This window comes from Hypomesus transpacificus, chromosome 16 (genome assembly GCF_021917145.1).
Source record: "Hypomesus transpacificus isolate Combined female chromosome 16, fHypTra1, whole genome shotgun sequence".
Taxonomy (NCBI): domain Eukaryota; kingdom Metazoa; phylum Chordata; class Actinopteri; order Osmeriformes; family Osmeridae; genus Hypomesus; species Hypomesus transpacificus.
In genome coordinates, this window is record NC_061075.1 from 5,353,953 (window position 1) to 5,371,634 (window position 17,682).

The following is a 17,682-nucleotide window of genomic DNA, read 5'->3' on the forward strand; positions in this document are numbered from 1 at the left end:
GATGACAACTGTGTTGTAGTTGTGTTTACTGTTTGCCCCTTGTGTTTACCATTTTGTAGCACAAGTGCATCACAGTGCAAAATGTGTTTAGTGAATGAGAATGTGTTTAAAGTTTTGCCAAAAGAGTGTCTGATTTGACAAATTGGTTTAGTTCACTGAACATTTGATTCAGAGAATGGGGTTTAGTGTTTTAGCAATTGTGAACAATTGTAAAATAGACTACTTCACTAGTAGGCCTACTTGACAGTAAATGCAGATGAACAGGAGTGGAGCAATTCTACTTCATTTACATCTTTTACTTATTTTTGGTGGCTCTTTAATCATGAGATGTGTGAAAATACAAAATGCAAAATGACTACTACCTTCACTACACCACCAAAGTAATGCATTGTAATAACATGGAAACACAGCAATTATCAGTTGGTAACTGCATTTACATCTTCAAATTGCTAATGACACAATTAAATACATTTTATTTACTTGTTCTGCCACATGATATCAATTTCAACTCACTATACAGTATGCCTGTATACAGTGCCTATTATTGTGAATTATTTTAGAGGTGCTTACTTTGTGTAACCTAAAATATTATGTTACTTTTCTTAAGACAATCGGATGGGTACCCAGGTAAAGGTAAAATGTGTAGGTGACTGATTCTAATACCTTGTTGTTTGCATCTCTTCATACATTTTCCAGTTAGAATACATAAACAAATACTAACACAATACTAATGAATGTACTTTCCACAGATCAGATTATCAACATACTGTAGCTTTAGGAGTCTTAAAGCTCTGGAAACTGTATATGTCAGGTTTTAATTGAACAATACTCTAATTGAACTGGGTAAAACCTACTGTGGTACATATGGCTTGTTGACTAGTTGCTAACTGGTACAGGGACACTCCTGAAGTCAGCTGCTTTAAGCACAGGGTCTGTATCCTCTTCTCTCTTTGATTCCAGCCACCATGTTGTCATATCACCTTTACCCTGGAAGAACAAAACACAAAGTATGTCTGTCTCGCAGTCTCTTCTGTCCATAGCATCTCTACCAGTTGAGTGTGTCTCTTAATAAAGAGGGACAGTGTTTGGAGAGCATGTGCATCTTCATGAATACAGAATGCTAGGGGATATGTGTACTCAGCTGCTGAGGCCAGACCCTTATTGAGACATACAGTCTTCCAATGAGAAAGAAGTATGGGGTCCCATCTCATAGGACCAATGTCTCCCCTACCCCCCACCCGACCTTTTGTTCCAACCTGTATTTCATAAGTCAGTATCAACCCTGTGCTATAACTAAATCCTTCTATTCAAATGGGGTGTAGGGTCATTGCTTTAAGAAATATTCTGGAGACCAATAAAGGGAATATCAGAAAGACCCACAAAGCCTTTAATAAAAAATAATTACAAATAGTATCAAATCTCCCTCAAATATACAAATGCAAAATTCTCAAATGTTTATAGAATATTAGTGAGTTTAGTGAACAATCCAACATAATTTAGATCTAGAGCCTGTACACATAAGCAAATACACAAAGAAATCAATGGAATCTCACATGAAAATGGCTGAAACAGTGCTCACCTGTAGCTTGACTAATTCCCATTGTAGTAAAGAATAGTGAACAGTCTGTCACATATATGTATCTAAACTAAGAGGCAGGGATTGCTTATTTATAGTATGTCACTTACTCCTCATCTTTAATTGGATAACAATATTTAAATATACATACTAAAGACATATTTTATTTTGTTTAGTTATTGTTAGCTTACCTTGACATTCAGTGATCCCCTGCAAGTCAGGACATACCCTCCTAGAGTGTGAAGCAGCTCAGCAGTATCTCCACTTACCTGTATTTTAAGGGCTGGGGACATAACAAAGAAGTATGCATCGGAGTAATGGGACAAATTGCCATTTGAATGTAATCCCAATCAGTAGATCAAGTATCAGCAAATTCTTCCTTTACATTATCTTATTATGTTATAGTATATAATCCATTGTTATCTTCACATTTGTCATGTTGTTGTCTTCATAATACAACTGTATGTTGATTGATTCTTGAATTACAGTCTGTATGTTGTACTTTTTGTTTTGCAATTTTGTTGTTGTCGTCGGTCACCTCATTCTAAGCATGTCATTGTCTAGATGTCTCTATATATTTAGAAATTAATGAACAATAAATAATTGTTACATTTGTATTTGTCACCTTTTTTATTTGTTGTTCCCATGGCCTGTGCTTGACCAGAAAGAAAGCTGTCAGGGCCCCATTTGATATGATACTAGAACTGTCTTTTTGTATTCCTTAATATGCTTTTCCATCTACCAGCTGTTGATGAACTCGCTGACTGAGAGTCAGAGAGTCTTTTTAACAAACCATTACTGCTTCTTTTATTTGGTCACTATTCTTGTCTGGTCTTTGGTCTCTCTCCTCTCCGTTGACTGACAAAGTTGTATAAATCCCAAAACCTTAATCAATATCCCACTATTGGTGGAGACGGATCCTTTTCTTTAACATAAGTGCCATATTACAAGAATTCAGACCTACAAACTGCAGAGAAAAACCTCCAAAAATTTGTGATGTATCAACTTGTTTATTTACTGAATGTATTTAAGAAATATCTACATATTGTAGTAACATTATCTATTGTTATTGTATTTCACTTTTCCAATCTGGGATAGTCTAGAGCACCTATTTGCCACCATTAACCTGTTGTCTTGGATCAGAGGATTAGGAGCTCAGTGTACATAAATGCCCCCCCCCCCCCTTCCCTAACTGCTCTGCAGGGTGCAGGAAGACAGAGAAAAAGGAAATCGAGCTTCGCACAGGGACTCATTCTGTGGCCCTTTTAAAGTCAACGTCATTAGCTGCCCTATGAACAATACACTTAACCTTGGCTTGAACAAAACAAACAGGAGATTTTATTTTTAGCGTGTCTCCCACGCTCTTTTAAAATATTCAACCTGGATACAGATATTAATTAAAGTAATGTACCGTAATCTCATTTTTGCCTGAGTACCTTCACTTGTTGATTCCATCCGTGAAGACGTGTTCACCGTGTCACCAAATAAACAGTACCGAGGCATTTTGGTCCCTACAACACCTGCGACAACAGGTCCTATGAAAAAAGAAATGTACACATCATGGTTGTAAATGTGTCTCAGATCATAAATGAAAAAAATCATACCAGTCATAATTTGTTTTTCAAATTTCATTCAGGCAATGAGATTATAACATAGAAAGGTTTCAGGCAGAGAGTACCTGAGTGGATGCCTGCTCGTATCTTTAGCTGGGTGGTGGGTTTGTGGGGGATTTTGAAGGCATGGCAAACATTGACCAGGTCCAAGGCCATGCTGGCAATTTCACCTGCATGGTTTATGCCGTTTTCATTGGGAACACCAGAAACAACCATGTCTGGAAAGACAGAAATTACACAAAGGGAAGAAGAGAAAGAGAGATAAGTGAGACATACAGACAGACATAGCCAATGCGTGCTTCATGCAAAAAATACTCACAAGCATCCCCAATTGTCTCCACTTTGTACACGTCGTATTTGTCAATTATGTCATCAAAGGTTGTGTAGAGCTGGTTGAGAAAGTTCACCACTTGGTGGGGAGTACTGGCACCAGACAGCTGTGTGAAACCCACTATGTCACTGTTCCCAATGAGGAAAATAAAAAGTGTATTTTTCAAAACAAATAAAAATAAAAAGCTAAACTATTGGGTTGGTAGGCTATTGATGAAGACCCTTCAGTATCACTTACCTAAAGTAGACAGTTGCGTTGGAGTAGCTCTGTGCCTCTGCTGTACGACCCTGCCGGAGGTCATCAGCCACTGGCTTTGGTAGCATACCTGAGAGCCGTTAACATTTTACAAAACTGCTGGCATCATATTTTTACCACTAGATGGCAGCAATTATTGGAAAAAATAAAATGACTGTAATACATTTATGCATAGAAGAATTATACACTCCAAGTCCTCTTGATGTAGCCTACTGACTTACTGTAAAGCAAGCGATCTGTCTTCTGTTTCTCTTGAAGAAGATCTTGTGTTCTTTCAGCTACAATGGCCTCCAAATGCTTGCTGTATTTCTCCATCTAGAAAGGAAGGATTTTCTAAACATTTAATTTGTGTTACTTAACAATCACAATGGATTTGAAACATACATTGAACATATCTGATTACAAGCCAAATCTGATTTAATATTGTCAGCGGGAACTAAATAACGCAAATGTATTGATCTATTTATTTATTTAATAACTGATAGAATTTTTGTAAATAACAGATTGTGATGGGTTTTTTTATGTCTTAAAACTACCATATATATATTTTGAAGAAATATTTGTACTCATCAATTTGTTGTTGTATTTTTTAACAAACAATTATGTCACACCCCTACAGTAAATTACCAGGTTCATCATCATGTCGACAGGGCTAACTTTGTGTGGGTTCATCTTATCCAGTATCTTCTTCACCTGGTCAAACGTTGGCCTCAAAGTGAGGTTATGGGACCAGCACTTCTTGATTAGCTGTCAATAAGAAAGGAGTTTGGCTGTATTGTAGTCAATTGGCTAACACATTGGACATCAAAGTAGAGTCAGAGTATGATAGTGTTGATCTGTATTTCTTTTTCTAAAAGAACTGAACAAATAAACGAATAAACCGTCAACCCAAATTCTAAATCCTGTAACAGACCTCACAGTAGTCTCCTCGATTAGGACAGTCGGTGTCCGCTTTCCCAGCTTTCATTTCAGGCAGTGGAGGCCGCCACATGATATCCATGTTGACCCCTTCATTTTGGTCCTGGTCAGTGGGTTGCATAAGAAGACACTGTTTACAAAACAGGTTTACAAACACCAAGTCCACTAGCCTAAAAGTGGGTATTTCATACTCACTGAGATAAGGTCAGAGCGAGTAGCAATCTCAACTAGGATGATAGAGTAACTAGGGAGTGGAGCAAACAATGTTCATTCAAGAACGCTGTATACATATACTTATACACAATTCATTACAGATACTATTTCAAATCATGAATCCAGATAAATGAAAAATCTTTTCAACCGGTGCCAAGAATTCTTGTAATTACCTGTAAATGTCAGCCGCTGGAGTGATACTGGAGCTGCTTCCCAGAAGGACCTCGGGGGCGCAGTATATACGGCAGATATCCACACAGTGGAACCCATTGCTGACTGCCTCAAAGTCCTCCTTTCTGTATGCCGTAAGCCCATAGTCTAGGAAAATAAATTGCCTTCACCTGTCTTTGTCCATATCTGCCATAGTAGTCACAACCAAGTGAATCCACAGAATCCACCTCAATGATTTGTAAAAGATTTAAAGTGAGACATCAACCTACCTTTATGAACAATCCTGCCATGATAAAGTAGATTAAATAATTGTGATCACCTGAGATCTTGCAGACCCAGCGGTCATCAATGATGCAGTTTCTTGAGTGGAGTCTCCCATGAAACATTTTGTGTTGGTGAAGATAAGTCATGCCCCGTGCTATGTCAGTGGCGAAGGACAACCTAATTATCAGTACACAAAGCAGGCAGAATGAGTTTTTGCTGTAGAATATCTCAAGATTATCTGTAGAAAATGTCAAACTGATCTAATCAGATTAATTTATTCACCTGAATCCCCAGTTGATTGGGATGTCCTCATTGAGTAGGACATCAGCAAGACTTCCTTTAGGACAGTACTCAGTTATAATACTGACATAGGGAACTTCAGTAGATCCACCAATGAATTTAGAGAGGTTAGGGTGATCCAATTCCCTAATAAGAAATATTTTACAGAGGAAATGGCATTATTCCAGTTCAGAATACATTTAGTAAGTACAGTATTTGACAAAAGAGTTGCCCACTGTATTGGTTCAATAAGAACTTAGCTTACCTTACTTCTTTCACTTCCTTCCTAACGGTTTTTGTGAGTGTGAAATGTTTCTTTTGGATGTGTTTCACTGCTACAGTTCTCCCATCACTGTCAGTCAATAGATTTTATGACATTCACCAGACAGATAAATACTTGGATAAACATTTGAAAAAGACTAAAATGAATAAAATAGAAGAGAAATATAAAAGAAGGACTTCTCACTAGATGCCAGGTTGAATGAAACCCTGTTTGAAGGTATTGTTGACCACAGTACATACAGTCACATCAGTAGTTCGGCTGACACTGGAGTGACTCTTTACCGGTTGTAGACTGGTGGTGCTGCAGAAGCCCATGTAACATGCTTTTCCTGGGGAGGATACAGAGGGAGGTGAATGGGGACTAGTTAACATATCAGCAACACCCATAGTATTTGTATTCTTTAAATAAATGATATGTATATAGAACCAAATCTAACCATATTGGTCTGAAACAACATACCAAACATTATGTTCTTATAACTGATGATCCAGCTTTCATCCCAAAACATCTTTTGTTTCTGATACTGGAGCCACTACAGAAAAAAAATACAATGTTTTATGAAATATTAAATATTGAAAATGTGTCATATTGACACAAAGTGACAAATTGACTGAGAATGAAAATTTTCAAAGATTTTCAGTGTTATCATTTGCCGTGGTGCCGTACCACCATGGTTAAGATGAAACCACAACAGAAGAGGGCGACCGGCAGTCCGATGGCCACCTTGATGGTAATGGACATTGGACAGACGCCACAGTCTGCTGGGCAGTTGAGACAGCTCTCCTCCAACTCACACACATCATCCCCACACACTGGTATACACACACACACACACACACACACACACAGACTGTCTGTCAAACACTCAAATGGATGTCTATGCAACTGTTATGAAAGTACCTATGAGTGTTATGAAAGAACAAAATACCGCTGATCCATCATGTATAGTGAATGGCAGAGGTGGTCCTAAAATGGGAGACTAGATCACACAACAACATTTTTGGATGTTGGGCATTGAGTACAAAAGTGGCTACAAAGAGCTTGCAGATGAGCAGCCTTGAGGGAATCCAATGTTGTACAGAACAATAAATGTTGACACACTGACCTTGGGCACTGACAACCAGCACCTTGGACTCCAGCGCTGCATGCATTTGTCCTATTTTGATATGAGCGATAACCGAGGTCACTCCCACATGGACCAGAACCACCTAGAGGGGACCACGAATCAATACTTGAGTAAAGATTAGTGTGTGTAATGAACAGCACACCCAGCTATGACTATGCACTCATTTGATTCGATTTCAGTAGCCGCTGGACTTTTTTTCAACTTTTTGTACCAATCACAGGAGAACCACATTCATGAGTCAGCACCTTTGAAGTCCAGAGCTGCTGACTCATCTTTCCTGCTTTGGACACTGTGTGTGTCACTATCTTGCCGTCATCAGGGATCCATGGTCCGCAGATTCCTCCTTGCCTCTGTTGACATTTATAAACCAACGTTAAAAGGAGCACATTGTGCAATCAAGGTTGTATGAATTACACTTGGACTGCTTTTGGTAATTAAGAAAAATTATTAATAATTTGTATTTCTATTTGTGTGTGTGTGTGTGTGTGTGTGTTGGATGAGCTTGAGGTGTGTTAACACTAATCTGGATGCATTCACACATATTAAAATGAGCCACTTGTCCTCCATTGTCTGGTGGTTCTGTTCTAACCATGAGGGCAAGAGGGCAGGAGTGGATGTTGGCATGGTAAACACAGCAGTTAATCTCGTTGGCATTGTTCCAGTTGGCAGGGCAGTCATGTTCATGGCAGAACCTTTTGGCTTCTGAAGCATTGCTGAGGAAAGATGTGGGTATGTTATTGTGCTTTCATGTGAGTGTGTGTAAACATTATATGACTATATATTTGGACCCCACTCAGTATACGGATACCTGCATGTTGAATCTCTCATTTTAAAACTATGTGCCTTAACATGGAGTTGGTTCCCACTTTGTTTATATACCTGTTTTCCAGGAAGGCTTTTCAAGAAATGCTGGAACTTGATGCAGAATTTGCTTCCATTTAGCCAAATAAAGCATTAAGAATGCTAGGAACTGATGTTGGGTGATCAGACCTGGCTTGCAGATAGCATTAGAAAGTTTCCCAAATGCATTTAATTGTGTTTGGGTCAGACAAACACCATCAAACAAAACATTTCTGTATGGATCTCACTTGTGGGGATAATGTGGGCATTATCAAGGTGAAACAGGAAAGCTTTTGCATTAATATTCCACCAGTTGAACTAAGGGCTCCTGCCCAAAACCATAAAAACAGCCACCATTGGTAATTGGCTTTAAGATGATCCCTGACCTGAACACATTTTTTACGTACTTTTGGTCTTATAGTATCTATACTATATACAGAGAAAGAGAGAGCTAGTGAGAGACAGTTACATTTTCTACATATTTTACTGTAACACTTCATCAAATTGTATACTTTCTACAATACTTTCTAAAATAAACAGGAAGCTTATTTCATCTATTGCAGTGATATTGCGGTGCATCCCACTCAGAAATAATTCCAGACACAAGCTCAATCACCTGAACTGGAAGATCTTGTTCTTGACTGCATACTCATAAAATGAATCCGGTGCTGTCACAGTGTATGTCACATTGAATTCCTCTCCGTCAGTCACCTTCTCTGGAGGTCGCTGCACCCAGGCCATTTCCAGTCCTGCAAACACACAGAATTGCATGTGTGTACACACATACTGTACGCACATCCACACTCATGCAAGTATGTAGAATTACATACATTCACTTTTTACAAACATGTGACAACATTATTATCATGACAATGCATCAGTTCTGTGTGACCACCAAATGCATCTGTTTTGAATGACTGCTTGCCAGATGTTGAATTATGACCATCAAAAAGAGACCAAAACAAAACATTGAATTAAATGTATGACAAATTTAAGTAATACGTAACTTCACAGCAACACTGTACACAGAGCTACAATATTGTAGCTACAGTTAATTTCACAACAATAGAGTAAGGTTGACAAAAAATAGAATAATTTACAAAAAATCAGCTGAGTTTGTATTAACAAAACAAGATAAATATTAACATCCACTGATCCTTTTTTAAGTTTTCATATCCCTCACAAGCTTTAATGACAAACAAAATGGTAAGTGAAATATAAAATGTTCACAACGTACCTCCACAGTTGATCATGTTGTAGTCATTAGGGTTATCTATTGGCCAACAGTCATACTCTGTGTTATCCAGATCATGCCAACCATCCACCACCTTACGGATTAGGACATAGTAGAATTAGCACATCCAAACATCTTTTGGATTATAATGATGATCATGTTCTGATGATAGACTGTAAGTATAAATAAGGGCATCTCTAAACCATGAACAGGATAGTGACCAAATTATTTATAGTGCAAATTGCTTCAACCCAAGCAAATTGCTGTTATGGTTAACACAGAAATGAGCCCTTTCACAAAACCAACTGTAGAAGTTGATGTCTCATAAAACCCGAGAAAGAAATCTCTGTAATTTATCACTTCATTCAGCCTTAAAAGTGGATTCATAAAAAAACTAAATACAGCAAAAAAGCAAAAGTTAAGCAACCTTACAAATCTATTTGGCAAAATGAAATGACGCAGGTCATGTCCGCAGCCACAAATGTTTCTGACATGGCAACAAAAGCACCGGGAGTTTCCTCAACAGCAGGGAAAACCAGGACTTTATATATCCAACCAGTTTGATTATCACACTCAACTGGATGAATGAACTGTATATTTACTTACGCAAACTGGCAAGGTATTGACACAGACATGGTGCTATTGAAAACACAAAGCTTACATCTACCACACCTCCAATAACCTTATAGGCAAGCATAATGTCTTATGACAACCCAATGGTAACAGCCTTTTTACATGGACGTACAACAGGATTCCTCAACTGTGCTATGTACTCACCAAGAAGAGAGAAAGGTAGAGGACTGAGGTACTCCATAGAGCCATGAGAACTGTTACTGTGTGAGAGGCAGCTCCAGGCTGACAGACCATCTGACCTGTTAGTATGAACGTTTATGCGTCTGTGTGTGAGTGTTTGTGCGTGTGCGTTCCACTTGCCCTCTGCTCTAAGCTAGGAGAGGTACTGAAGCCCCAAATTGTTCAATCAGGCAAAGAGACTCTCCAATCAAGGTCCGGACCTCATTCACGGAGCCTTGATTAACCTTCATCTCTTCACCTTAGCACTGCCTAAAAACAATGTTGGATCATGTTGTTCTGATCGCAAATGTTGATTGTGTTCTTGTGATACATGCTCTGCTTCATTTATAATTACATTTTAAAGGTTTTAATGTTGTTTCACTTTAAAGAAATATATATAATCTAGATTGTGTTTAGAGCCTACAACACTGCATGTGCTGGGTGTCTTACAGTTTTTCACAATTGTTAACACACGTTTCTCAACTGCGGATTGTATTTTGTTGAGTAACATTTTTCTTTTATTTGTATTATTATTATTATATCTTGTTTATTTATTATTTTTTATTATCATAATTTTACTTTATTTTTGTTTTTTATTTTATTGGGAAACCACAAAGACTGTGTATCGAGATACCGCAAAGACTGCGATTTCTGGTTTGTGGAGAGTGTGTTTTGTTGTGTTACATGTTTTGGAAACTGCGCTAGGCAGCTAGCCATCTAAGACGGATTCGATAGACCGCAGATAAAGTGCGACTAGTCTGGTTTGTTATATGTTTGGAAACTGCAAGTGGCAGCTCGGATCTAAGACAGATTCGAGAGACCGCAGATAGAGTGCGGCTTGTCTGGGTTGTTATGCGTGTGGAAACTGGAAGTGCAGCTCGGATCTAAGACGGATTCGAGAGACCGCAGATAGAGTGCGGCTTGTCTGGGTTGTTATGCAAGTGGAAACTGCAAGTGCAGCTCGGATATAAGACGTATTCGAGAGACCGCAGATAGAGTGCGGCTTGTCTGGGTTGTTAAATGTGTGGAAACTGCAAGTGGCAGCTTGGGTCTAAGACGGATTTGAGAGACCGCAGATAGAGTGTGTCTAGTCTGGTTTGTTATATGTGTTAGATCTATTACTTTTATCGCTTGTATTATTGTTTTTGTTGATTTTATGTAAAGCACCTTGAGCTGCAATTCTTGTATGAAATGTGCTATATAAATAAAGTCTTACTTACTCACTCAAAACAATAATGGCTTTCTCAAAACTGCAGACACAAAACTAAAAACCTCACACACAAAATGCTAAACCTGACACTTCTTTTGCAAAATGACTCTTCTGCCACCAAATCTCTTCTTGTTCACAGAATGTAACTCGCGTTCAAAAAAAGTTTTATTTCTGAAGAGTACAGTACTGCCTGCTCAACCCATTGCAGCACACAAAGTGATGTTCCCACCACGCTCGGGGGGGACCTCAACAATGGCGTGCTGGCCAATGAAATTTCTGCCCCGGCGCCTCGTCTTCACCAGGTGAGTCCAACCTCATCAATGAATATGTATTCATATAGCTCATTGGGTGTTCTCACGCCTTCGGCGAGCACAACCATTGTTCTCTCACATATATATTTCTTAATGTTTATTTTTGCACCCCTAAGGATCAGTCAATATTCAGACTACATAGACAACGTAGGTGTCAAAAGTTTTGTCTTGTTAGCGATTGAGTTGCTCGTATTTTTATTTAAGTTCCGTTGCACGGTTTAAGTAGAAATGTGTTTTTTTGTGGCTTGAAGTGAAGCTAACGGTGGCTAACTTGCTAGCCACAGTCACTGACGCTACTAGCGTCTCTAACGTCACGAAAATGTGCGTGATTATCTCTAGCAGAACATTAGTTTAGCAGCTCGTTAAATTCTGGGAGATAGCTAGGCTAACTGCTTCACTGCAAGGCAGCTGCAGAAACGCCACAAGCAAAGAGGCCTGGGTGATAACTATTTTCTCATTTTACTTTGTGATATGACACACAATTGTGATGTGTAATGTACAATATAAACAGATATTATTGAGGAAGTACATCTACTTTCGGAAACAGTCGACTACTATTTCACTGAAGCATTAGCATCATGACATTAGCCTCTGTTGTCCGGGCAACACATACTACAGCGGTCTATGATGCATCTGTTTTCAATCGTTAAAGTAAACATTGATCACAAATACATTTGCGTTGTAGGATTTATTATGATATTTGATTACATGTAAACAATTTGTGGGTGAAAATATCATTACCTGTGGTTTCAAACCAGTGTACACTGTAAAAAAACTGGGAACTATCTGGGCACCTGGGACGCCAGATTACACACATTAAATTACGGTAAAAAATGTTTTTTCATTACGTAACATCAATTAACCGGAAAATAATTGTAATGTTCCAGTACCACATGTACGAGATATATCTGTAATATCACATTACAGGCTGTTCTGTGCCGGTGAATATGCCTTATATTAATATAACTTCTCTGTAAAAACTCTGTATTTTAAATATATAAAAATATTCAATAGCTTTAATGAATTATAACGATTTACACGTGCATCCAAGGAAACTCGTGTGAACAACACACAATTGCCATTATCAGCATCCAAATACTACGGACTTAACCGGCACAGACTATTTATACCACCTGGAAAGGAATATATCTCGCCACGTTGATATTTCAAATGACAGGTTAGATGGGTATCTAACTGGACAACATTCACACTCAGGGTGAACACTTATTGGAACCAAACTACAGACCATTACATTACACATATCATAACAGAACAAACACAACAACAAAACTCCAAACAATGCTTATCTAACTAAGTTTAAACCTTTAACTCTGTAACTTTTCAGCTTGCCGCAGGGCATTCTGGGAAAACAGGAGCATTGCCGCTACACAACTATCTAATCAACTTTCGTTGGTCCTACTCTGGCGTCCTTACATTTATTCATTTAGCAGACGCTTTTATCAAAAGTGACTTCCAAGAGAGAGCTTCTCTATAAGTGCATTGGTCAATGATCATAAACAACAAGATTGCCCCAAAAAGGCTTTTGCAGGCTTTTGTAGTCTTTGATATTGACTGGTGCATGCTGGGATTGCATGACGCCAACTACCCGAGCTCAGTTCACAATTCAAGGTTCCTCTCAGAGAATGTCTAATATAGGGAGAACCATAAGGTGCGTTCGACATGGACTGCGGCTGCATGAAACGACCGGCGAGAGTTGCAGTCGGGGAGGAGTTGAAAACGGCTCTGTAAAGTCGGACATTTCAGCTTCTTGAGGTTTGTTGCGTAGACGTCAGCCACGGCCGATTAAGCGCTGTTTGCTGACTTAACTTTATTTATAATTAAACGTAGTCTTTCCGTTAGCGAAGAGGCGGAGTAAAACCCTTTCTTCAATTTTTTTTTATTCAATTAAACAGTTTGGTCTTACTTTAGCATTGGCGAAACTGATGGTGTCAGAATAAATACAAAACACGCGTCAAAGTTGTCGTGTGTGAGTCTGGCCAATCATGAAATAGCTGTGTCGTCACTAGACCCCGTGCAGTTGCTCTTGAGAAAATGCGTTCGGCTACACAGCCGGCAGTTCCCAAATAGATCTCACGGTACTTTGATGGCGACGTCTCAGTGACATATCCTCGGCGCCGTCTCAAGTCGGACAAAAAGTTTAACCAGAATTCACTGTTTCAAGTCAGCCGCTTGCAGCTGCCTGCAGCCGGCTGCAGCGCTGCATGAAGTCGGGTCATGTCGAACGCACCTAATGACAATAGTAAAGAGGAGACGCCGCATTGGCTGCTGGGTGTGATAAATGCAGTCGCCATCTTGGAAAGGTCAAGTTCCTCGTTGCTTAGCATCAGAATAAACACGATGCCAGCACTATGCAGCATATTCCTGCTCAAATCGGCGGACAATCGCAAACATGGCTCGGGGGATTACTTTTCACAAGTAAGATTTTAACATTACCATACTATTGGTTGTATTCTGTGAAAATAATAACCATGTCCTGTATCATAGCCACATGTATGACCTTTGCAGCAAAGCAAACCGCGTAAAAATCAGTTCGGTATTCAGTTCGGTATGATTAATTAAATGCGCTGACAGCTTATTGCCCCAGCCAAGCAGATTACACCGAGTGGAGCGAGTGACCTTTCCAAGGTGGCGAGACGGGTATGGCTCATGCCCTCCCGGCTCATGCCCTCCGAGGGTCAAAAATACCTAATCGCGAATTATTGTACGGATGGAGTTAAAGGTAAATTTGTGAGCACGTTTGTTGCAATAAATTGAAAAACTTAAAATTTTACTTTTTTCATCCATATAGTTTGCTGATTTCTGGATGTTTTCCCTGATGTTAACGTATATTTAATGAAACCTGCGATGACTGCATCAGCGTTTTATGCTGACATTTGTTAGCGAATATTAGCTAACGTTACCTAGAGCAATTTATGGTTGCAGACTTTGATGGTTTATTTTTGTGATTTTCCTTAAGGTACACATCAGTGTCTTTAAAAAAACCAACACCGCAGATGACAAAATGCACGGTGTGCTGTACCGAACATCATTGTCCCCCAACCGTCGTGGTTGTGCCTAACCTTAACCTCAACCTCTGCTACGACTCCTGGCCTTAAACTAATCCTAACCTCAACCGTCGTTGTGACGCCTAAACTCAACCGGGCCTCCCAGGCTGCTAGAATGGATTTTTAGTTTGTAGTCTAGCTAAAAAAAAACACGTTCACCAAAGTAGAAAGGAGAAATAGCGGACCAGACAAGCGTTTATTTTGAAAAGTAGAAGCATGAGACGGGAGGGCATGAGACGTGAGGGCATGAGGCGGGAGGCTGCAGGCTGCAGCCATACACTCTTGAAGGTGGCGGCCCCACGGCCCCTCAGCGCCAGTAGGCAGTAGCGGTTGATGCGGCAATTGACAAGAGTAAATACCTTTTTACAAAGAGGAAACCTTTTTATGAACAGAAAATGGCCGGGTTTCCCAGATTTGTTAAGAAGCTCCTTAGGAACGTTCTAAGAGTGTTCCAGAGCGCTCTTAGAACGTTCTTAAGAAACTCTTAGCGTTAAGAGCTTTTTAACAAATCTGGGAAACCCGGCCAATGTCTCTATCACACGCAGAACGTCATCAACTCTTTATAGATGATACGTCATCATTCGGACTACTTTACTGAACCATTACGGAGATTCACAATCTCGAAGCTTCAAATGTAAAATTTTTTAGACTCTATTTGTGGGGGAATTTTCACCTCAGACACCTTCAAATGACAAACATCAAATATAGCTGCAAGCAGCGATGCGGGTTCCTCCTCAAAATGGCAAAATATTATAAAAATGTACAATGTAGAAGCAAAACAACTTAATGTTTGTCCAACAACGATAGGCTTAATGGGGATTTAAACTCATGAGCATAAGGTTACAAGTGAGTCTTTCTATCCTCTCTGCTACACACCAACTGTTGAGATTTTATGAATAGAAAGGGCAGAGTATTACCTTTGGTCAGCTTTGGGACAAAGGTTAAGAAACTGTCTACATTTCAATGTCAAATTGCACATGCTACTACTTCAGAATGATGTCATCTCAAAGCCAATAAGGTCTGAAAAACCATCAGTCAAAATGATATTTGATTTATTGACACAAAGATATTGAGGCAATGTGGACATTTACATAAATACAACCCTATCAGCCATTTTGTAATGCATTTCTTATTCCATTTCCCCCCTATAAAAAGACACATCTGTCCACACACAACTTCCATCCATGCTGTTTCCCTCTCTCCCAGCACAGGTCATGCCAAGGGAGAAATGCAGCAGCCACATGAGGTTTAGGGGTAGTCCAAAAACATGCCTCCCACAATTGACACATTTTCCCTAAGATGGCTGAAAAACAGCAGATATTGTAACTCTTCTTCAGTTGATCTCTTTCCAAAATCTCAATCAATGCACAATTAACAATAGTCATGTGGGCAACCGGGCTAGGGCAGACCTCATGTTCAGCTCCTTGCGAGAAAAGCATATGGCAGTACAGAAGCCGACTCTCTGGTCCTATTAAAATACACAACATGCACAATCAGGGTGACCAACAAGATTATATGAACTGATAAACAATAACATTACAAACACAACAACTGAAATCCCTCGCACGGCTGTTGTAACCGCACTATTTTCCACAAGTCTTTGCCTATTTGACATACCGCACTGCATGCTGGGTACCCAAGGGGCGCTGACGCTGATTATCTAGCTGTGCCCCGACTGTGATTTGAGTATGAGCTTTGGTCAGCTTTGGGATAAAGGTTAAGAAACGGTTGACATTTTAAGGTGAAATTGCACATAATATACCAGAATACCAGAATAATGTCATCCTGTTTAACTAGATAATCAGAATTATGACAGGCCAAAATACTGCAGCTGGATTTGAACCTGTGACCTTGCTCCCTGCAGTGCACTGTCTTAGCCTACTGAGCTATTCTCAGTGTTGAGAACCATTGTGGTCAGTTACTGTATAGAAAAGTAAGCTATTTGTCCTGTGGCAAGCATTATAAGATTTGGCTGAAGTTTAAACAGTTGTAATTCAGTAATCTTTTGAGATATCAAGGCAGGGGCAGGAAGGCAAGGCAGGCCAGTTGAATGAAGCTGTCTTGGGGGCAGGGCTGAAGAGAAGCTGTCCAGGTAGAGAGGGGTAGTCCAGCAAGGGGTCTGTGTTGCTCCAGTATCCTCTGTTGCATCCTCTGTTACACTCAGCATCCTCTCTTGTTGCTCTCTGCATGGTCTGTTGCACTCTGTTGAGCAGGCCTCTGCATGACTTGTAAAAGTGAAGAAAGGGTCCATGTCAGTGGTGAAAAATGCCATCCATCTACACTTGATACAGACTTCAGTTTTGACTGTGAAATGCAGTAGCAATACTTGAACTTGAATCCAAATGTGTTGGAAACCCATGCAAAGTCACTCAAAACACAGGCTCTAACAAGAGTATTTAGCTTTAAACTGGTCAATATATACACATCTGACAAAAGACCAGGGGCCTGTGTAACCCAGGGTTACAGGGCACAAATTAATGAAAGGGAAAATACAATTATTTAAAGAGTAACAAATAAATAACTATTATATTCACAAAAGTAATATACAAAAGCTATTATTTATTTGTTGATTAAGAAAAATGATGCTGGTGTGGTTTGGTCCCAGGTTGATGCTGTGGATCCATGTAGCTACATATTTGTTTCATGTTTTTATGTTAGGATAACTTGCTGTGGGTGAAGTGCATCTTTCGGGGTGCAGGCGGGAAAGTTAGGGGTCTCGCGCGCTCTCGTGCAGAGAAGGGGAGGCTGACTGAATTGAAAGAGAGACAAGAGACGGAAAAGATAGCGAGTTAAACAAATTACATTTTACTGAAAAGAAAGAAAGAGAAAGCGAAGATATTAATTTAGTTAGTAGTATATGTTATAGTTTTGTGAATATATAGAGTATTGATTGAGAAGATATTTGTTATCTTGCTTGTACCTGAACTGATCACCTTCGGATTTTTTTTGTTTTGACAGACTGTGTTGTAAAACCGTTTGTGAGTGTACGTGAGTTAACGTCTTGAATGTTATAATAGTAGGCTACTGTAATTGATAAGGTTGAGGGTTTCTACATTTGTATTTCCTTTGCTTGATTTGTGTATTGATATATGTGTTGTTTTTTATACTGGTACTTTCAATCAAATCAATAATCCTCTTAATTAAATAGAGTAAAATAATATTTAAAAAAAGTCAAGCCCGTTTTTCCAGAATAAGAGTCCC

At 39.3% G+C, this 17,682-nt stretch overlaps 1 protein-coding gene across 1 annotated transcript; it reads right to left on the minus strand.

Annotated features, from left to right (window-relative positions):
- Positions 1 to 214: 214 nt before the first annotated feature.
- On the minus strand, positions 215 to 10,062 carry LOC124478663 (atrial natriuretic peptide receptor 2-like). The gene is made up of 23 exons (XM_047037016.1): positions 9,881 to 10,062; positions 9,107 to 9,197; positions 8,486 to 8,618; positions 7,619 to 7,742; positions 7,275 to 7,379; positions 7,009 to 7,111; positions 6,570 to 6,715; positions 6,363 to 6,435; positions 6,087 to 6,231; positions 5,886 to 5,972; positions 5,624 to 5,767; positions 5,397 to 5,518; positions 5,080 to 5,224; positions 4,889 to 4,937; positions 4,689 to 4,796; positions 4,403 to 4,522; positions 3,997 to 4,090; positions 3,758 to 3,845; positions 3,509 to 3,648; positions 3,255 to 3,407; positions 3,013 to 3,111; positions 1,768 to 1,859; positions 215 to 987 (listed from the first exon to the last, which is right to left on the minus strand). Exons 1-23 carry the CDS (start codon positions 9,968 to 9,970, stop codon positions 877 to 879), a joined length of 2,562 nt encoding a protein of 853 aa, XP_046892972.1. The 5' UTR covers positions 9,971 to 10,062; the 3' UTR covers positions 215 to 876.
- Between the last annotated feature and the right edge of the window lie 7,620 nt (positions 10,063 to 17,682).